Source organism: Hypomesus transpacificus, chromosome 18 (genome assembly GCF_021917145.1).
Source record: "Hypomesus transpacificus isolate Combined female chromosome 18, fHypTra1, whole genome shotgun sequence".
NCBI classification, from domain to species: domain Eukaryota; kingdom Metazoa; phylum Chordata; class Actinopteri; order Osmeriformes; family Osmeridae; genus Hypomesus; species Hypomesus transpacificus.
The window spans coordinates 1981488-2002453 of NC_061077.1; the positions used below are offsets into that span (position 1 = coordinate 1981488).

General features: G+C 48.4%; 5 protein-coding genes across 7 annotated transcripts in view; 2 read left to right on the plus strand and 3 right to left on the minus strand.

Moving 5' to 3' along the window:
• Positions 1–861, plus strand: part of LOC124480191 (forkhead box protein J3-like) — a 27607-nt gene extending 26746 nt beyond the window's left edge. The window contains exon 8 of the mRNA XM_047039293.1: positions 800–861. Coding sequence (XP_046895249.1) covers positions 800–861 — 62 coding nt within the window. The remainder of the gene's footprint in view (positions 1–799) is intronic.
• Positions 862–1378: 517 nt separating this feature from the next.
• On the minus strand, positions 1379–4259 carry LOC124480512 (MRG/MORF4L binding protein). Its single transcript, XM_047039897.1, has 5 exons — positions 3869–4259; positions 3262–3383; positions 3062–3143; positions 2530–2604; positions 1379–2245 (listed from the first exon to the last, which is right to left on the minus strand). The coding sequence occupies exons 1-5, from the start codon at positions 4002–4004 to the stop codon at positions 2037–2039; spliced, it is 624 nt and encodes a 207-aa protein (XP_046895853.1). The 5' UTR covers positions 4005–4259; the 3' UTR covers positions 1379–2036.
• Positions 4260–4515: 256 nt separating this feature from the next.
• Positions 4516–11795, minus strand: hm13 (histocompatibility (minor) 13). 3 transcript variants are annotated; one of them, XM_047039892.1, is made up of 13 exons: positions 11395–11793; positions 10437–10463; positions 9720–9818; positions 9205–9287; positions 8986–9074; positions 8791–8876; positions 8497–8622; positions 8345–8402; positions 8177–8260; positions 7537–7573; positions 7325–7427; positions 7142–7227; positions 4516–5984 (listed from the first exon to the last, which is right to left on the minus strand). In XM_047039892.1, the coding sequence occupies exons 1-13, from the start codon at positions 11617–11619 to the stop codon at positions 5915–5917; spliced, it is 1173 nt and encodes a 390-aa protein (XP_046895848.1). In that variant the 5' UTR covers positions 11620–11793; the 3' UTR covers positions 4516–5914. The 3 variants fall into 3 exon arrangements, with proteins under 3 accessions (XP_046895848.1, XP_046895850.1, XP_046895851.1); XM_047039894.1 differs by lacking the exon at positions 10437–10463; XM_047039895.1 differs by lacking the exons at positions 4516–5984; positions 10437–10463 and adding an exon at positions 6031–6625 and having other exon boundaries at positions 11395–11795.
• Positions 11796–11925: 130 nt separating this feature from the next.
• LOC124480511 (deoxyribonuclease-1-like 1) lies at positions 11926–16393 on the minus strand. The gene is made up of 9 exons (XM_047039896.1): positions 16246–16393; positions 15288–15456; positions 14948–15036; positions 14287–14376; positions 13929–14029; positions 13284–13396; positions 13031–13188; positions 12843–12939; positions 11926–12463 (listed from the first exon to the last, which is right to left on the minus strand). The coding sequence occupies exons 2-9, from the start codon at positions 15438–15440 to the stop codon at positions 12311–12313; spliced, it is 954 nt and encodes a 317-aa protein (XP_046895852.1). The 5' UTR covers positions 15441–15456; positions 16246–16393; the 3' UTR covers positions 11926–12310.
• Positions 16394–16459: 66 nt separating this feature from the next.
• Positions 16460–20310, plus strand: snx21 (sorting nexin family member 21). Its single transcript, XM_047039891.1, has 4 exons — positions 16460–16596; positions 17593–17866; positions 18047–18237; positions 18476–20310. Exons 2-4 carry the CDS (start codon positions 17605–17607, stop codon positions 19199–19201), a joined length of 1179 nt encoding a protein of 392 aa, XP_046895847.1. The 5' UTR covers positions 16460–16596; positions 17593–17604; the 3' UTR covers positions 19202–20310.
• Positions 20311–20966: the final 656 nt, after the last annotated feature.

Below are 20966 nucleotides of genomic sequence, written 5' to 3' on the forward strand. Positions count from 1 at the left end.
TCTGACTTTAGTTCCTGACCAGCAGGCCAAAACGCCTCCTCTACTTCTTTACATAATCCCTTTATGAATAAACATGTCCTCTCTGGTCCCTGGGCTGCTGGGAATGGGCTCCCTGTTTCCCAACACACACAGACACAGACACAGAGACCCACACGCACACACCAGGACATGAATATTCAACTGTACGCACCCCCCCCCCCCTTTTTCTTTCACTCTTTCCCTCTCCGTCTGTCTGAGCAGATCTAGGATATGAGTGCCAACCTCTCTATCTATGCAAGCTCCGGGGGTTACCACAGCAACTTGGTGGCAACATATTATGGGCAGGTAGACGGATTTGAACACATTACAAAACGTCACCGTCGTTTGTTTCGAGAATAGCAGAAACGGGTCTTATTGGCTTAATCTTCGTTCAGCCACATGGCGTCAGCCAGTCACATCACACTGCACCAGCGTGTGTGAGATCGGACACACAGGTACTGTAGAACGACAGGCTGGTACACAAGGCAGACTAGGAGGAAGTCAGAAGGACTTCTGTGCTGTTTGTCTTCTACACTATGTATAGGGACATGAGGAAAAACCCATTCCTATTTTTATTCAGTCTCCTCTTTCACCCCCCCCACAATCTTTTTCTATTCCTTCTGTTCTAGTCTGTTTGACGTTAGTTCCAGAAGCTTCTCTCAGAGTTGTGGTGCAGACACACATACATTTGTTCCAGTAGCAGGAAAGGATTACATCAACATGCATGAGGGGGTACTAATTCTCAGGTGAACATGGACAACATCGATACTCCCACATCCAGACGACCTTTCCCTGACCTATTCCTTCCTCCCGGCCGGACCACCGAGGATGCAGACGCCGTGACAGGACTCCAGGCTGGGAGCAGCAGCCATCGATCCCCTGACACTGCCCTGTCAGTATTAACCCTCCACCTTCTGGTCCCTCGCCCCCTTGCTCCCGCCCCCTCTCCCAGCCCGCCCAATCCCCCGCAGGGCCCTCCGTTCCTCTCCCCAACGCTTCTTTGTTTCCGACAACATTAACAAAACACGGAGCTGACGCTGTGTTGCCTTGGCGTTATCTAGATTGCTTACTGGGACGCTGAGTGAGTCAGACGTCAGTGGATCTGAGCCACGCAGCAGGCTGGGGAGGCATGAACAAAGCTGATTGTGGTGTTCTCTTAGCCTAGCGTGTCCACCCCTGAGCTGAGACCGTCCAGCCTGCTGTGTGCTTGTACAACCTCGAGCCCAGGCAGAGAACCCCACCTGTCGTCCAGCGGTGCCGTCAAGCCACAGCTTGGTGAAGCCTGCCCCCTGGTGGTGGGATGGACATGGTGCATCTCATTGGCAAAAGGAAACCCCCCCGGGATAATCAGTGAAGACACTTTAGCCAAAAAACCTGATTTATTAACATTCAAAATGAAACACGTCAAATAAATAGACGACAAATGCAACAAAAAAGAAAGTCCAATTCAAAACAGACCGAGACTAACCCTACCACGCACCTTTCTGTTCTAACGCCTGTCGACAAGACACACGGTGAACAACACAAAACGTGAGACACACAAAGCCTTCAGACAGGGGGGGGAACCTCTCTGGGGTCTGAAGGACCATGCCGACTAGATCGACAAGCATGGAACAACATACAAACTGCTCCAGAGATCTGACTACATCGGGTGTCTCCTCTACGTCGCTCCTCTCTCACAGCCAGCCACCAGCTGGTGGTACACACCGTGGATGCACTGGAATTATATACGGAAGAGCCAGCAGTCCTGCATTCGCTGTTGTGGGATTAACTGTGCCGGTTGAACTAGAAGCCAAACTAGAGCTGTAGATGGTGTCTATCCTGGTCCTGGAGCACCGAGGATGGGGATGGGAGGTGTAGCATGGAGAAGCCTCTGATGGGACAGTCTGGCCTAAGGGTGCTCCCTGGTCCATCCTGGTCCATCCTGGTGTGTAGGAGCCAGGCCTGGTCTGGCGCCCCCCTCCCCCCCCCCGTGGTCTCCTTGGTAAGTCATCCGGGAGCCCCCCTCCCCCGTGGGTCTAGGTGCGCCTCCTCTTGGCGCCCCCGGGACTGGAGGGGTTGCTGCTGGCGCTGAGCGCCTTCTCCGTGGCGCGGCTCCTCTTCCTCTTCTCCGCCTCCTTGCCCGTGGACACGTCGGCGGGGGCGGCGGCGCCCTTCTCCTTGTCCCGCTCGCGCTCCTTGTCTCTGCTGCCCGCCCGCTCGGTCATCTTCACGGACGAGTTGCTGCCTGGGAACGGGAGAGGTTTAGAGAGGCTTAGAGAGGGAGGGGGACTCAGTCATGCCAGGGAGAGTTCTAGTTGGCGTGATGGTTCAACTTTGGCAGGTTACTAAACTGGGAGAGATATGGGAAGGGAGATTAGAGAAGATGTTCTTCATTGTCCGCAAAGGGAAAGTCATTTTGTCTGTATGATTTGGGGGAGTAAGAAGGAGAGGTGGAAGGAGAAAAAGAGATGATGCAAGTGAGGAGAAGGTCAAGGGGAGGTGTGGAGAAACAGGACGGAGCTGTGATACCTTCTTCATGTGTGGCCGGAGGGTCTCGCTCCTCCTTGTACTCCTCCTTCACCTCCTCCTCAGATCCCAGCTTACCTGGAGAGGACGAGAGACACCATGACGCGCGCACACAGCCAGGGCTCGAGTGTCGCGCCTTTGCCGCGAGACTCGCGCATTTCAACCGCTCCTCACGCACTCACGCAACACCTTGCATTTCTCACGCTGAGAAGGGATCACTTTCCCCACTGTATACAATTAATGGGCGAGGCGCAGCCATACGAAGGTAAATTTTCTGCCGAGTTAAGAGCTGTTTCCCCAATGAGAAACACCAGCACCTCCCTCCCTCATTTTAGTACCCAAATGTTGACAGGTATGGTAATCTCACGCCAAACTTTTGATAAAACTTGAGAGTCCAGCGCTGCAAATGTTTAGAATCCATGAGTGAAAGGCTTGGAGCAAAGGACCACTATAGAGAACCTGGAAGGTGAGGTTGTGGGCCAGTTAGAGATGTGTTGTGATGAGTGTGTTGTCTAAAGCATAAATGTCTCCATACCTTCTTTTACATCCTGGATCATTTCATCAGGCAGCATGAAGCCCTTCTCTGAGTTTGGGAAAGGCAAGATCTCCGACTCGTGCTGAAGCCAAACAGGCAGAAAAGAAAACAAAAACAGACAGCATCACAGACAGAAATCCCCTAGAAAGCTCTGCTCTTCTATGCAGACTCCCATGTGTGTCATCGGGTTACATACTAACCAGGGCCTGCATGTCGTACATGGTCCCTAGGTGGTCCCATATGACGCTGGAAGACACCTGCCGGCCAATGTTCTGGCTGAATTTATCCCGGATACAGATCATGTGGAAGTGGCGGTTAACTCCTACAGTGAGGACACATCGTCAACACAACGACAATGTACAGTACAGCCCTAATAGAAGCTGAAAACATAACCAATACATTCTAGCCATAGATAATACCAAGATATATTTTTTTCTCTGCTAATTGAATCAACTTAATTTGAGGACATCTGAATTTGTCTCACTAGCTCGGGCTATTTAGCGAGGGAGCTATCCATTAGCTTGGTCTATTGTTTACGTTTTTGTTGATATATTCTAAACACAAAAAGTATGTAGCTAAAGAGTTGGCTCCCAATTTGCCAATGATGCTAAACCTTCCTGTTTTTACATCAAATATTACAATGCTAGTTATCTTGTTAAGTAGTCAACTTTGATTTTTTGTCAAGCGCAGACCATCGTCACTCCATTCCGTGGCTTCGGCCTATCCTAGCCTTACTAGCTGGTTAGCTTTCGTTAGCTTGATTAGCCTACGTTAGCATTACTGCACACAGCGGGTTTTTGAACGTACCTACGGGTTTATGACCAAGCATTGCATGGAAAAGGCACACTTCGACCTCTTGACTCCATACAACCGAGTCCTCGAGGGGACCGATTCCCGAGTCTGCTTGTTTGTCTTCGGCTGAAATCACCTCGGCTTCCCCCATCCTGCTGCTGACACTGGTGTAGCGCAGCTCAATGGTGCTAGTCTAGTCATGTGCTGTTTCCGATTGAGTCGTTTGTTTGTTTGGAGTGTACTGCTGCTGAGTAAACTGAATTAACGCACCACTCACCTGGCTCTAATAGGGAAGGTATTTCCGACTTTTACTAGGCAGGCACAAAAAACTAATAACAAGTGTGTGTTTAAAATGTATTTGCCAGTTAGATTTTCAGCACTGTCTAGCATACTTTTGGCTTTGGGAAGTTGAGCACAGGGGACCAAGCGGCAATTCCCCATTAGTTTGAGAAGAAAGCGGCCCAACAGGGGAGACACACCCATCTTCAGTCCCCCAGGCTGCCCGGCACCTGATCTCCTCTACTTGGAGTGAGCACATATCTTATTTATAACAAGTATTGCTGATAGGACCAAACTTTCCCTCTGTTAACCTTGACAACCCGTAGTTATCAGTAGTCACAAACACATTAGAAGCCAGATTAAAGCACACTCGTTACATTTGCTTGAATATATAATAACATTTATTGTAAATAAAACAGATGTGGGACCAGAGTAGAGACCCAAGAGAAAACAGATCATGGTTCATTTCCTTAAAACAATGATGGGTTGCATGGATTTCACCAAGCAGAGGGAGCGTGAGCTTCAACAGACAAACACTATATTTATACAAAACCCCAAATTCTCTTCAGACAACTCAACCACTAAGAGTCTGCTCTCCTCCTGGAGAGCAACACTGCTCTCCAGAAAGACCAGAACATGAAACCAGACCGACCAGAGGCCAGCTCAAACGCTAACCTACCATTCCATGCTAAAAGTAATCAACTGTGTTTGGATAGGTCTTGAACTTTCCACAGTTCTGTGATGGCCTCCAGAAAGAGGTCAGATTAGAGGCGTGGTAATGGAAATGACAAATGGGATTCATCTTTAAACAGTAACCCCCCCTCCCCAGATCCTGTCATCGTACTAATTTGATGGGTAACAGCAGACCTTTTCACACAGCCGTCACCAAAGCATACACGATGCATCAGGGATTTGTCCAACGAGGGAAGATGGCATTCTAGAGCTTTGCAAGGCCCCTGGTCACAGCCAAGCTCAGAGGTTCATTGGTCCCTTTGGTCTTGGAGGAGACCGTCTCCCCCTACAGACTGTCCTCTGAAACACCCAATCAGAGTCAAGTACTTGCTCTACTTATCAGACACTCTCCATACTATAACACACAGGTGATGTCATAGCAGATCAAGTATACAAGACAGAATGATCCCTCATATTACAATTTCAGACAGTTTCCATTTCAGTGACTATGTGAGGCAAATCTGAGATCTTGATGAAGGTTTCATGACGGGGTGGATGTAGAGTACAGAGCGGAGGACATACACATTCTAACCCCCTCTTGCTGCACTCACTCTCACACACACACACTCATTCAGAAACATACTCACACACCTCGCTCACTGGCTGAGGGGTTGACAGACCACTGAGATTAGACCCAACTAGACGATCTGAAATGCTTTGTGGCCAGCAGTTTTCCGCTCCTAAAGTAACTATGCAACTTAAATCACCCATTTTAAAATGCTGGCCTTTCAAAAACAAAAGTTAAAAATGAAAATATCAAATGAGAACAGACAAAAGGCAAAATGGATGAATCAGAAAGAGAAACATGGGAGGACACACGAGGCACAGAATAAGCTGTTGCACATCTGTAACAAACCACTTTACGCACTAGAAAAACATCCCGTAGTCAAAACTATTAAACAGGTCGGCTGTATCCATGGGCAACACAAGCCCCTCCCACTGTGTTTAAGGAACAGAAATGTGGTGGCAGTGAAGGAGGGAATGAAATAGCGAGGAGGGGAGGGAAGGAGAAAGGTGGTGTGGGAGGCAGGAGAGCTGGGAGGATGGAGTTTACTGCTCCTTCTTCTCAGATTCTGCCTCTTCTTTTGCTGCTGCCTCTTCTGGAGAGACTTCCTCATAGCTGGAAAGAGAGAGAGTAAATAACTTTAGAATATTAGAATCAAGTGTCTTGACATGAACCATTTCAGGTGGGAGAGCAGGAATGAGATGAGGTCTGAATGGTGGGCCAACAGAAGAACCTTGATTTCCAGGGACAGACAGGAGGTCTAAGATGATTCCTCCAGGAGGGGCAGCAGGGAGGGGTGGAATTGTCTCGGTGCAGACAGGCAGCAGAGAGGGGCGGGATTTGTTTTGGTTCAGATGGGGTAGCACAGAGGGGTGGGATTTGTCTTGGTGTAAAGGGGCAGCAGAAAGGGGTGGGATTATCCTGGTGTAGAGGGGTGGGATTTGTTTTGGTTCAGACGGGGTATCACAGAGGGCTGGGATTTGTCTTGGTGCAGACGGGCAGCAGAGAGGGGAGGGGCATGAGCCATCCAGTCCTGGGTGGCCGGGGAGTATGAAGCAGAATGGAGAGGGGGCGTGGGAGGCGTACCTGCCCAGGAGAGGGGGCGGGGCCTTTAGGAGGTGGGCGTGTATCGGCGGCGGCGGGGAGAGGAGGAGGCGGGGTTCATGGCGGTGGCGAGGCTGGCAGGAGAGCCGGAGACGCTGGGGAAGGAGGTCAGCCGCGGGGTGTGGGGGAGGAGCTCCTCGGACGACTCATAACTGGCCCCGCCCCCACAGAACAAGGAGAGGAGGGGGAAATGAGAAGAGATGAAAGGAAAAGAAGAAAAGAAAACCAGAAGGGAGCAAGAGAGAAATAAAGGCAGGGAGCAAGAGAGTGAGAGAGAAGTAGATAGCAGGTCAATAGAGTAGTAGGTAGTCTGAAGGTATTAACAACTCTAGAGGTGAGGAGGATGAGGAAGATGGAAAGCTGAAGACGGGGGAGGGGAGTGAGGGAGAGAGGAGTGGAGGACGCAATTCGGCCAAACGGGGCTAAGATGGCTGGTTTCCAAGTCCCAGAGTCACCATGGAACCCCCCGTGGTGAAGAGATGCGTTTTAGTACCCATTCTAGACAACACCTAGCAGCTCTGATTGGAGCATGCTGGTAGATGGAGAAGACTGTGAAACAGAAGATGGATGGCTGGATGGATAAGAGACAGGTGACGAAAAGGATCCAAGATGTGCCATGTCTGGCTGAAGCAGACCTGTACAGATCAGAAGGGTTATGAAAATCTCACCTGAACATCTCGGTGAGTTCTCCCTTCACCAGAGCCACCACCACTGGGAAGCCTATGCAGGCTGGCACCAGGTACAGCAAGGCAGGCTGGGAGACAGGACATGGAAGCAGTCAGTCAGTGATCTCAGCCTTTTCTGGAAGGATACCAGACAAGGCCTGTGGAAGGCTACTGTTGAAGTCTTACCTGGGCATGTTTGAAGGTGTGCATGACAAAGATGGTGAGGCCCAGACCAAAGATGTAGGCCAGGAAGCTGGCATAGAAGTAGGTCCTAGAGTTCTTCTTCAAACTGGGAGACAAGAGGACTGTGGCGTTAGACACGGTGTAATGAGTGAGAGAGTGAGAGAATTTGAATAGCGATGATGACACAGCCGATAAAATAAAAGACTGGAGCTCACCTGACATCAAACCTGAGCAGCAGAGCAATGAAGATGCCTGGAGAACAACAGGAGACAGAGAGTGGGAACTGAGGAGTGGGTAGCAGGACGTGGAACTTCCACTTCTGCAGATATAAATATAGTCTGCTGCTACAGGGAGCTCTCTCTGGCTCCAGCACCATACTGGTCCTATCAGATTGACTAGGCTTGATCTTGATAACACAACACAACAAGCACCAGATAAAACCCCATTCTCACTGTGAACAACACTCCTGACTGAAAGGGCATGTGTTGGTTTACGTTACTGGCACAATGAACTCAAATGAGTCAGACTGTGTTCATCATATTGGTGGACCAAATGTAAGATTAGGGGAAGGTGTGTCATTCCCTGACCCAATCCTGATCTTGCTAAATAAACAGGTGCGTGTGCTGCAATAGTCTGACAGTCTTAGCCCACACACAAGATAGTCAAATGTAGATATTGTAATGCAATGTTGGATTTCCTTGAACAGTGAACGGCGGAGTGGTGCTAGCAAAATAGGGCCTTTGTGAGGAACCTTCTACATTCATCTGGTGAGACAGTCTATGTAGTGTGTATATATGTATAGATGACAGCATAGAGATACAGGGCATGGATCGTGTGTGCTGGCTGTTGTCCTACCAGGGATGACGATGTCTCCAAGCCCCAGCATGGCAAAGTTGCTGGCGTCCAGCCCCCTCTCCAGCAGGTCTTGAGGAAACACCACTGAGGGGGGAGAGGGAGGAGTTCAGAGAAAAACGCACCCAATCGCTGACTTCCACAAAGCCCAGACAGCCGGGGTCTACTCACACTTGATCGGAGCCTCGAAAGACTTGGCCACGGTGACCATGACGTTGGTCCCAAACACCTGGAGAAAGAGAGAGGGAGAGAGAGAGGTTGTCACCACACAGCAGCGTACAGTCGTGTGCCCCCAGGTAAGCTCAGGCAGGAGGGAGACTCACCCAGAAGACGTCGTACACAAACAGCCCCCCCAGCAGGATGCAGCCAGTGCTGACAGTGTTCAGGTGCAGGAGCTCCACCCCGTTCAGGGCGAACGCCAGACCAAACAGGTTATTGGCTATCCAGTGCTGTGACATCATAAAAACAAACCAATATGTTACTGCTTCTCCACAGCTGTAACAAACCATTAGGTTATTGGGGATCTGGTTTTATTGACAAAGCTCCCAGAAAGACATGACTCAGTAGATACTTTTGTTTGGGGGTCTACTCTCGGGTCAGGTAGCTGGACTCGTCACCTTTTTGAGGATGTACCAGACTCCCACCACACTGCTGATGGCCAAGCAGATCAGGTCCTTGGTGTCAAACTCATAGTTGACGATCTCTGGAAGAGTGACAGTCAAAATGACTAAAAACACAGACTCTCTCTCTCTCTCTCTCTCGCACACACACTTCTCTTAAGTGCTGTCATCATCTGTAGCTGCTGGTCTCACCTTCTTTGGTCTCTCCTGAGCCCTGAGTGAAGAGCAGCTGGTACTGCTTAATGGGTAGATTGGCAGGAAACACCCGGTTCATGAATGGACTGAAGGAGTGAGGGAGAGAGGGGGGGGGGGGGGGGGGGGAGGGAAAGAGACATGCAACAAGTCAACAACGACCCGGTCCAATCTGTCCAATTCCAGGTGATTTCTGGGTCTCTCCGCTCTCTGCGTTACCTCATCGTGTGCGACAGGGCCAGGATCCCCAGGACGAAGAAGTACATGGAGAGCAGCATGTTGATGTACTCCTGGGAGAAGATCTAGGGGAGAAAACACACCGTCATCCCCACGCTGGCATCGGCTCACCTCTCAACAGGAACACAGCCTCAGTCCTAAAGCAGGAGCTCCAGAATGAGACGAACCAGACAACAACACAAGGGGCACAGGCAGACAGGGGCACAGGCAGACAGAGGACATGACGGAACTCACCTTGAAAAAGAGGTATTCTATTATATTCAATGATTGATTGTTGCATAGAAATGACCAGATGTTAGGTACTATATAAGACTGTTTGTTTATTGTTTGTCACCTCTCTGCCGATCAACTGTAGTAATACATGTCCTCCGGTATGACGGCTCACTGAGTACTGTGTTACGTGCTTTCATATTTCCAATAAAGAATTTGTATTAATCTCGCAATCACAGCAATCCAGTTGTACAGTGTCTTTAGAAAATGTCCTTTTCAGAACTCACCTTGAAGAAGAGGTAAAGGCCAAAAAGGGTGCAGCTGGCAATGATGGGAAACCTGGCTGCATCTCTGCTGGTGATGGTCTCTGGCATGTCTGATGCATTCTGGGAACACAAACAGACAAGAGGTTGTAAAACATCACTGCATAAGAAGGACCAGAATCCTAGTACACTCTAAACACAGGCACTCCTTGAGAAACCATCAGGACCTCCCACATGGAACACTGGTACAGGCCACTGGACGCCCTCACTGCCTGCTGATACATGGTTCTGTAATATTCTTGTCAATGGAGCACAAGTGTAATAGAACACTATTGGAACTTTACACGTATCAGTATCGCGCCATCTCATCCCAATCTGGGCTGGAAGGGGGGGCTGGGAATATCCAGTCGGATGTGGTGATGAGCAGATCCCCCAAGGGGATCCTCTAGATCTAGCCTGATCTGCCAGGGGAATCTACTAACTGGGTCGGTGAGAGGAAAGCAGAAAAGAGGAGGCGAGATGGAGAGATAAAAAGAGGAGGCAGAACCACATTCAGCCCCTCAGCAGACCAATCAGAGGGGCCGGCCAGTCAGGCAGCTGTTTATACAATACCACCCCCTCAGGCCTTGTACTAACATTGTAACCACGTTAACCGCAAGCAGTCCCTCACTCCTGTCACTGACTCCAAGATGCCACCATACTGTGTACAAAGTGTGTGTAGACTGCCCTTCTAATACTCACGCGGTACGCACCATTTTCTCCATCGACCTACAGATGAGATAAGTGTACAGAGAGAGGGGTTAGCAGAGCGTGAGGGTCAGACACTGCAACCACACACACCGGCCTCCAACACGATGCACTCTGCAGCAGTGGGAGTTTAGTAGAAACACTTCAGTTTCACACCACTCGCCTACCCTGGCAGGCATCCATGACAACCATGCAGTATTTCCACATACTAGTGTGTGACATGAGGAAGGAGTTGTGGAGATGAAACTAGAGAGCAAATATGCAAATAACGGGAGGGCAGGTGGGGGTGACGGCTAGTACCAGTCACAGTGCTGACCAGACCTACATTGTGAAGACGTGGGTGTCATCTGAGCTTGCAAACATACACATAATCGACTCTGCGCATGTCTAAAGATATGACAGGAAACCCCCTTCCCCCCAAAAAAAATAAAACCACGAAAGTTGTTGTACACGTCTCCATCCATCATCCCCTTGCTACCTAAACCTCGCGTTGAGATCTGTCACTGTGAGATTATGCGGAATGGATGGTAAAGCAGCTGGATAAATAAAATATATCACGCTAGCTACATACCAGCTGCAATCCACCTTTCAAGCAAATAATTGCGAGGGAAATTAAGCTAACTCTAGAAATGTCATCAAATTGACTTAGCTAGCAAACATGTTGCAATCAGTCATTGACGCCGGCCGGCCTGCTCTATCCGGTGTCACCGCTGCGGTGCAAGTTAACTAACGCTAAAGCTGTACTGTACTGTACTACGACGCAAATAGGCTAATAACTTATTTAGTCTTGTCGAAGACTGGTTGACATGTCTTTAGATTGTTGAAAGGTGGCAAATCCAACGTGTACTTAAGCCAGATCTGTTGAGGCTAGCTACAATAAACATCTGCGAAGTAAATTGGGGCATCAACATACCAAGGGCTAGCTAACAACCAGTTCCCGTCAATGTAGTACCTTGGCTTTGGAACAGTTGACGGACCGCAGAGCTCCGAAGAAGATGGGCAACAGGGCCATGAATACGAGGCTCCCATATGCCAGCGCGGTGCCCTCTGGTGTTGCCACAAACTTGGCCACCGTGGCGTTCACGGCGTCGGTACCGTTGGAGTCAGTTGCATTCAGGCCGTCCAGGGTTGATGGAATTTCATTCGGTAAAGCCGATGCTTGGTCAACATCAGCCATTGTTGCTTGTTGTTCAGCAACCCTTCAGAGAACGCGCTGTCTATATGCTGTTTGAGAACACTTTTTGTTTCTCATTCATCTAGGTTCTGCTTCAGTTAAGGCCACGTTTCCTAAATCTTCTCTGCAACAGCTGGATATCGTTGGTTTTGACTGAGACGGGTTTTGTTGTGTAGATAACATTCAATGTTTCAAGTTACCGCCGCTTAGCGGTTTGGGTTGAAATAACCATGACGTACCAGTGTATGCAGGTGATTTTTTTTGTTCAACAGGTCAATTATTTGTGGCTTGCCCAATGTACTACATTAGTGTTTTTTACATTTTATTAAAACATCTAAAAAGTACAACAAAAAAAGCATCATGTAATACAGACATTTCTGCAATACTAAAAATGTAAATTAATTCATGTAAAAAATATTTAAAAACAATTTATTCACAATCATCTATTTTAGGGAAATGAAATTGTGAGTTAGATACAGATGAATTAATCAATATCTAACCTGAAGCTAGTTCCACAGCAGAGTCAAATGATCCAGTCTCTTAAGGCAGATGTAAGACTTCTCCTGGTATGAATCAGGACAGGGTGTCTGTGTTTGTTTTCCAATGAAGGATTAAAAGATGAGTTGAAACAAAAGGACGGAGGTTTGGACTGTTCAAACTGGGAGGCTCAGCGATTAACCAACTGGCAAGGTGGTTAACAGCCAATTGAGGTGATTACAGATAAGTGCAGGCTAGACCAGATGATCCCAGAGAGGATGATGACATGAGGCAGAGCCCGTGTGGGCTGTGCAGAGGAAACAGTCCGTAGCTTCACCTCCACGGGGAAATGGTCACTCACCCTCAGAACCTGCACACACAAAGCAAGAACTATCACAGAACAGCAAGACCTGGAGGGTATTCCAGAAAGCAGGTTATGCGACATACCCAGGTAAGTTAACTCCCCAGCTGACACCCAGCGTTATAGCAACATTGCCAGTGGGTTGCTGCAACATTGTGAATCAGCTGATGTCTTAACTTACCCGGTTATGTTGCATAACCTGCTTTCTGGAATAACCACCTGGGCCCCGTTCCATAACTCCTAATCCCAAACCACACACGCCCCTACACTGCTAGTCATTTCAAGGGAATTAAGCAGGGAGGAGGACAGGATGTTTTCTATTGAATTAGAGCCACTGTGTGTGTGTGTGAGTGTGAGTGTGAGTGAGAGAGAGAGAGGGTATTGTTACCCTCTGTTTAGTCATCTTGAACTCCTTAGCAAAGTCAAACGCCTTGGCTGAGTATGGCTCGATGTTCTTCAACAAGGACGCACCATGGACCACAATCCTAAGAAACACACACACAGGCAAATGTACCCTATCTCATCACACCCTGCTCTACCCTGTCCTATCCCATCCTTCCCTCCTTCCTCTCTCACCTGTCGTAAGGACAGTTGGTGATGTCACGAACGGTGGTGTCCACTTTGTCTCCTATTAGCCAATAGAAACCTGGCTTGGTGAACAGTCGGATGTCCTGCTTCATTGTCCGGGTCATGTACCCACATCCTGCCTTGAAGTCCCCCAGAAACATGACATTCTAGGAGAAAGGGGGGAGAGGGTGACCTACAGTTAGGTCTTGCCACATGACCAGAGACCCCCCCCCCCCCAACAATGACCTTCCCTTCTCATTACCGAGGTGTTCATGAGTTTTAAAACCTCCGGGAGGATGTCATAGAGCTTGTCCATCTCCTGGACTGCGTTCTTAGGGTAAGAGAAGAGGGGGACCAGCGCTATCTGTCCCAAGTCTGGAAGAACAAGGAACACAACATCAGACACAGCAGAGGGACTTAAAGGGGATTGTTCACCACCAAATAAAAAGTACTTCTTATTTACTTTCTACTGAGTGACACCCGCCAACCGTATCATGAACATGGCCTCTTGTCCGTGCGTATGTGCATGCTTTCTTCTGTGCGGTGATACAGCATAGGCGGGTGTCGTTCGGTAGAAAGGAAATACGTAGTTCTCACAAGCAACTGCTCACAACATGGTCTGTGGATTATCTGGAGTAACGGGGTCATGATTTCTGACAAAGAGACATTGCTGTTGAGTTTTTCAACTGGCACAAGACTAGCCCAATCTAGTTCCATTATATAGAGAAGGCAGACATATATGGCCAAGATCTCCAAAACTTTGCAACTCACAACAAAACAACCTAGATGGATAAATGGTAGGAGGAAACAAGCATTTTTGATTTTGGGATGAACTGTCTTTTTAAAGTCTTAGACTCCGAGACTTAGAGGGACTTTAACAGCAATACTAAATAACATGTTTACCAACCGGTTTTGTTGCTTTGTATGATCAGCACAAATGGTTCTCTGAAGAAATCATTATTTGTATCTGGGTACTGGTACTGACCAGTTATATTCACTGAGCCGATCCTGCAACATAGACATGTTGGAACACACACACTGACAATTATAACAGGATCACTGTTCAAGGGGACACGACAGTACATGACTGAAAGAAAAGTGAGACTGATGTGTGTGTGTGAGTGTGTGTGGGTCTGTGTCAGAGTCTGATGATGTTGACGAGGACAGCTAAGGGGAAAGTCATACTGTGTTTCTGTCCTTGCATACTTGTCCTTGTGTCAGACTGTTCTTACCCATCTGGGGTGCAGATGTCAGTGTGCTCTTACCTATACAGGTACACGTATTGCTGCTTGTCTGCAGGTGTTGGTCCCAGACCTACACTGGACACAGACTTGTAGCGGTTGTGCTCATTGTACCTATGAGAGCAGAAACAGACAGGAAAACAAGGACACTATATAACTGGAACTGACACACTCTCACAGAAGGGTATATATTGTAATGCATACACTCTCCAGAGGGGTATATATTGTAATGCATACACTCTCACAGAGGGGTATATATTGTAAAGCATACACTCTCACAGAGCACCATCATGCCAAGGAACATCTCCATAAAACAGCATCTCTATAAAAAGAATATTTAACTGCATCTGCTTCTTTACTGAAGCAATACTAGCTTTCACTGAGACCAATGTTGACTAGTTTAGACTGAAATAGAGTAGAAATGAATGATATCGCAACAGACAAGCGTCTGCTGACATTGCCACAAGAGGAAAAACTCTGTTATATTTCCTGCAACACCCAAGTGGGTTGCTCTGACAAAACAATAGCTACTAGCTTGTTTACACAATCTGACACCAAACGAAAGAATCCCAAGAACCCTAGGATGTACTGTACATTTCATGGTTACGGTAAATCTAGTTGGAAAATTCAGTCATTCCTTTTCCTTTAAATGATGTGACCCCAAACCTGGCATCATCTACTGTACCTGTTTAAGGACGTCACCAGAGCCTTGGTGGCCTTGCCCTTGGGGTCCCTAACCCCCTGCAGCAGGCAAACGTCACAGCGAGACACAATCTGAAGACACAACAACAAGCTGATCATACCATGAATAATACAGGTCATGGAGGCTGACATGTTCTGCTGTGGAATGCTCCATCAACCTGACCTTCCTTCTTTCCCGCTTTCATGTAATCTGTGATTTAACAGTAGTGGTTAGGTGAAAACTAAGGCCCCAGTCATTTATCTACTCAGATGGGGGATTTCAAGGGGAGGAAATGAGGTCGGTAGCATTTATAGAGAATCCAACACAAACTTGTCTCTCTTGCCTTTGTGAGTGTGTTCAGGATTTGAAAGTTGGTCGCCTTGATGCTGTTGAAGCCCTGGGTGTTGAAGGCACATATCTTAAAGGCTCTGCAGGAGCCCCATAGCAAGAGCAGGGAGAAGAGGAGGAGAAGTGGAGGAGGAGCGAGGCGCTGCATGTTTCTGGCTGGCTTTCTGCAAAGAGAGAAGACAGACAGTTGGATCAAAACTGGCTGAAGAGGCTGAAGAGGAAGTGGGAGAGTAACTACAAGAGTAGTGAGCACACTAAGACACTTCCTGTTCGTCCTGGCTCAGGCATGGCTAGTTGGACAAAAGGAGTTAATAATTTCATTACCTGAACACAACAACTGCGTGTGGGAACTAGGAATCCTAATTTCCTATGTAAACTTGGTTCTCTGAAGGTCACAGCCAGGGATTGTTGACAATGAGATAATGCTTTCCATGCAAGTTGAGACAGATTTACTGACTAACTTTAAAGTGTAAACGACATACATCGAAGTGTAGTAGAACCAGTTGTCCTGCTTTCGGGATGGCCCGGAGGTCTCAGACTACACTAGAATCATAGAACCAACCTGGAACCACACAGGTTCTCCTCTACCATAAATAATATGATACTTTTAGTAATGTTGAGCTCCTCTGATATCCAATGAACAACACTTCCAACATGTTTAATAAACTGCAAACTGGCTGTTTGTCTCAGACGGTCTTTGCTTTAAGGAGTTGTCTGGTTCTCTGAATACCTTGACACACCAGTCCAAACTACAGAGAGGATTTCAACAGTCAGAGTGGACATGTTGGTATGCTGTTCTCATAAATGGGGCCATGTTTTCTATCCATAACCTCAAGTTGTCAAAGATGTTATGAGCCTCCTACTCACAAACATCAATAAACCCCCAAACTCACATGCTCACTTACTGAGTCATGTGAGGGTAAAGTTATGTGGCACAAATAGAATCATCTTACCTTATATGTTGGCTGCAGAAGAGCTGGTCAACAAATTTGGTAATCCGTTGGTGATTTTTCTCACCAGAAGATTCTCACCTGGGTGTAGGCCCAGGTGTCATTTTACATCCACCCTTAAACGAGCTTTTACGGCTGTCACCTGACATTCTCGCCTATAAGACGCGGTGGGTGGAACCGCAAATGAAATCTCCACAACATTTTTGCTGACGCCTAGCGTCAGCAACTGCAACTGCATACAGACTGCTTTGGCCAGCAACAAGAGAGGAGGTAGGACTGTAGTCACACGTCCCACTCACAAGTTTGGGATGACATGCTGATGAAATAACGGTGTTTTACTAAACCATCATATGGGTGAGTTTGTTTTGTGCAAATGCAAATTGTTAAGCGGATTTTTTATAATAGCTCACATACTTTTTTTAAATTGTTGAATGCTGTCTACAATTAAGCTACATGCATAACAACAACTTGTGGCTAACGGTAGCTAATAAGTTAGCTAGCTAGCTCGTTTTGTAGCTCAACTACTAGTTTAGTAAGTAGCCAGTGCATATTTGTTTGCTAACTGATAATTTGGTGTGTTAAAAAGCAAACCAGATGAGGATTAATCTTGTCAGTCTCGGGCATATTTATGCCTATGTCAAGTTGATTCGCTACAATAGCTTAGCTAACAGTACCATGTAGACTAGCTAAGTTGCGAGTAGATGTGTTTCAAGCTGGCCAGTTTGTTATTTATATGCAGTTGCCTTTAAAGCAAGACCGCAAATTTAAGTTTATTTTGCTTGGTACTGTACAGAATGCATGTCTGTTGAAACAACGAACGTCAAGTTAACCGTAAAAATTTAACTTTCTTTTAGATGACTCCGCCCCATACAGTACTGTAAGTGTCTAGTTTCAGTGAGTGATGTCTTAACTAGTTATTGATGCGCTAGAAATCACGCAAGAGTCAATGCTGCTCACGTCCTGTTCCTCGACAGCACAGCTGTTTTGCCGTTGTGTGCACTGTCCCCGTCTACTCCACTGTGTTGCAATGCCAATTGCTGGTATGAATTTATGCTGACACAACAGACCTACGAGCCTTTTTTCTCCATGTAGGTACTGTAGATATAAGATGAGCGCTCTCTGTACGTCTTAAAGTTAAGGGTCTAAAACACAGACTGGACTCTGGGGAGGTTTATTAGAGAATCCGATTTTCACTTCCCCACCATTTGGGGGAAGTTAAATTGTATTGGAAGTGTATTAATTGCTTTCATATTTATAGTTTCGAGTCGTGAAAAGGTGTCAGTGACGTTTGTACAGAGCTGTGTCTTGTTGGTCAGCTGACGTGAGCGTTGTGTTGATGACCCTCCCCAGTGGTCTGATGGTATGGCCTCCCGGCTGTTGGACCGGCTCCGCCGCTCGTTCTTCAGAGACGGGGACGCGTGTAAAGACGAGGACGCCGTGGAGGACTTCCCAGAGAGCTCCGAGCTGGAGGACGACACTGAGTGCGTCTCGGAGCGCCTCGGCGGAACTCTGTGTTTCGACGGCTCAGGGGGGGAGACGGAGGAGGCGGGGGGGGAGGGCTCGGGGGCCGACAGCGACTCGGACTTCTTGGGGGAGTCTCTGGACGAGGGATTCATCAGCACAGGTAACGCCACGCCTGCGCCATCTCCAGGAACTACACCATGTACATGAACCCTATAGTACATTCTCTAGACTGTCTACATTACCCACCAACTGTAACAGCACCACAGTACTCTACCATGTTCAACAGCTTTCACTTCCGCCTCGGTGGCATGCTCACTTCCTTATTCCTGTACGTCTGCAGACGCGAGTCCAGTCGGCCTGTCCCCGTCCGGCCCCTCCCTCCTGACCCGGCAACTGCAGGAGAGCTGGAGGAGCCTGCGGGGTCTGGGAGGGTCAGGGGGGCCGGGCGGGCCGGCTGCCCAGCAGGGGGAGAGGCTGCTGTTTGAAGTCACTGACGCCTGCGTGGTCCAAGATGGAACCTCCAAATATGTGGTGAGGAGTAGCCAGGAGCTTTACAGTGACGACATCTCTCCTCACCTCCTGATTCACCAGGTTGGGGGAGGGGCTATTGTAGTGTTTCACAAGGGTGGGGGAGGTGCTATTGCAGTGTTTCACTAGGGTGGGGGAGGTGCTAAGGTGGTGTTTCATTAGGTTGTGGGAGGTGCTAACGTGGTGTTTTACGAGGTTGGGGGAGGTGCTAAGGTGGTGTTTCCTTTACTCCACCCCCCAGCTGTACACCATCCTGGTCATTCAATCGGGGCTCTCCGACAAGACGCCGGCGGTGATCTCGCGGCGCTACTCCGACTTTGAACGGCTGCACGCCCGGCTGCGCCGTCGCCACGGGGACGAGATGCAGCGTGTCTGTTTTCCTCGGAAGAAGCTGCGTCGGAACTATGTCGCCGAGACCATCGCCAAACGCAGCCGTGCCTTCGAGCAGTACCTGAGCCACTTGCACTCCCTGCCGGGCCTGCGGGGGGCGCCCTGTCTGAGGGAATTCTTCTACCTGGGGGACCTGCAGGCAGGGCAGGCCCTGCTCAGGGTCGGGCAGCACCAGGAGGCCCTGGGGCCTCTCCTCAACGCCCGCAGGCTGCAGGAGAAGCTTGGCCAGGAGGGCCAGCAGGCCTCCCACTGGCTGTTCACTGTGCTGGGCCTGGTGTGCTGCTTCCAGGCGGTGGAGCAGCTGGAGGAAGCGGCCGAGCACTGTGACCTGGCCCTCCAGGAGCTGGCCCCGCCCCCTTCTCAGGAGGCGGTGCGGCCCAGCAAGGTCCACCCCCAGCTGATGCCGCTGCTGCAGATCACGGTGCGTCTGTCCTGGAAGCTGTCGCGAGACAAGCGGCGCTGGGAGGCCCTGCTGCAACAGCTGCAGGAGGCAGGGGTGGACCCTGCTGGCCAGCCCAGCCTTCAGGAGTACCTGGTCAAGGAGAGCCTGCTGGAGACTGACCAAGAGCACGCCTAGACCACCTGCCCTATGCAGACCAGCCTTAGACCACACCTACACAAGATACCCTTAGACCTCTGTGGAGAATCCCCAGCCCAAAGTGTGTGTGTGTGTGTGTGTGTGTGTGTGTGTGTGTGTGTGTGTGTGGAATTGTCGTGTTTATCACTATACAAGTTTGCGGTTGTGACCCTCTAAATCAACACTCCACTGACCTTCACTCTACCAGCACGCAAAAGACAATCACTTCCTCCTGAGCACAAGCGTTGGTAACCTTGTTAACTGAACAGAGACTGAAGCTAAACACTAAATGTTTTAATATTTACAGTGATTTGTTGTAATAGTAGTAAAAAGGTGCTGCTGTGAACGTGAATTTCACCAAATACTTTTTTCTAATGTTTTCACAGCAAACAATGGGTCAATATTTCGTAACCAGGTAAAGGCTGCATTTGATCAGTATTTGATTAACCTTTCATTTTTAATAGGACATCTTACATGAAATGCAGTTAGAATGTCTTCGTATGGGACATTGGATTGTAATAAGGGAATAGGATTTCAAAATGAAACGTTTGCACAGCCCAAGTCTGACATTAAAGACGGATCGGTGACGTGCAGGGCGAGATCGGATTTTGCTTGTATGCTAATGATGGTAGTAAGGGAAAAGCAGAGCTGGACGTACTGTAGTGCTCAGTGGAAGAGGCTGGCTGCGAGGTTACAGTCAGGGAAGATTTATTCTGCATCATTGATGTGATAAAGCCACTTTTAGCGTGTATGTATGTTTCTAGTTAACTCCCTTGCAAAATATATTTAGTTTGTGTGTGCGAGAGAACAAGGTGGATAGAAAGATGGTATTCAACATTAGAGTTGGAGGACTGACCAGAGGGGTTGAGCTGTTTCCATTCAGCAGACTACGCTAAGCATTCAGAGCATGTCAATTAACGTATGTGTGCCCATGTACTGCTTTGCCTTTTAGCTACGATAATCTAATTTGACTAACAATGAGGAAAATGTCCCACCCAACATGCGCTACGAAAGAGATACCTCTGTTTATACCCACAAACATTTCTGTACTGTTTGTTTTACTAAATGTGGAATGTATTTTGTCAAATAAACCTATTTTAAACAACTTACTTTCTGGTCACGTTCCATCCCGTCTCGTTCCGGCCAATGGGCCTCTCTCGGAATGAGCTAAAAGCTTAATGGCTGTTCATATGGGTAACGTGTTAGTCTACCTTACTGTAATGCACTCTGGTTTGTTCATGCACACATGGAAAATGCCAAAGTGAAACTGCAGGTCTGTTTATTTAGCATGTTTATTTCAGCAAGTGTGCTCTTGTACAAACAAGTCAATCTTTGAACATGGCATGCGGAATACCTAAGCCTGCTCTGGAGTCAACACACACACACACACCTGGTGAACACACACCTACAGCAGTAACGAGAGATGATCGCTATGAATAAATATCACTATTGTACAGCGCAGTACATATGCTGTCCTCTACCTCCCAGAACCAGTCTGCTGAGGGGACGGGGTAGATGGCTCTGGGGACATGAAGGCAGGATAACATACACAATGTTCTTCTACTGCATGAGGGGGCAGAGGACTGGCTGCTGGCAGCAGAGCAGCAGCCTCACTACTGGCAGACTGCTACTGGAACACAGCCTGCTGTCTGGTGTCCTCTCTGCTAGCACACGCTCTGACAGGAGGCCTGAGGGCCGTCTGATAGGCTGGTGGTCCGCCTCCTGTAAAAGCACAGGAACACCACTTCCAAGGAGAGGCTGGGGA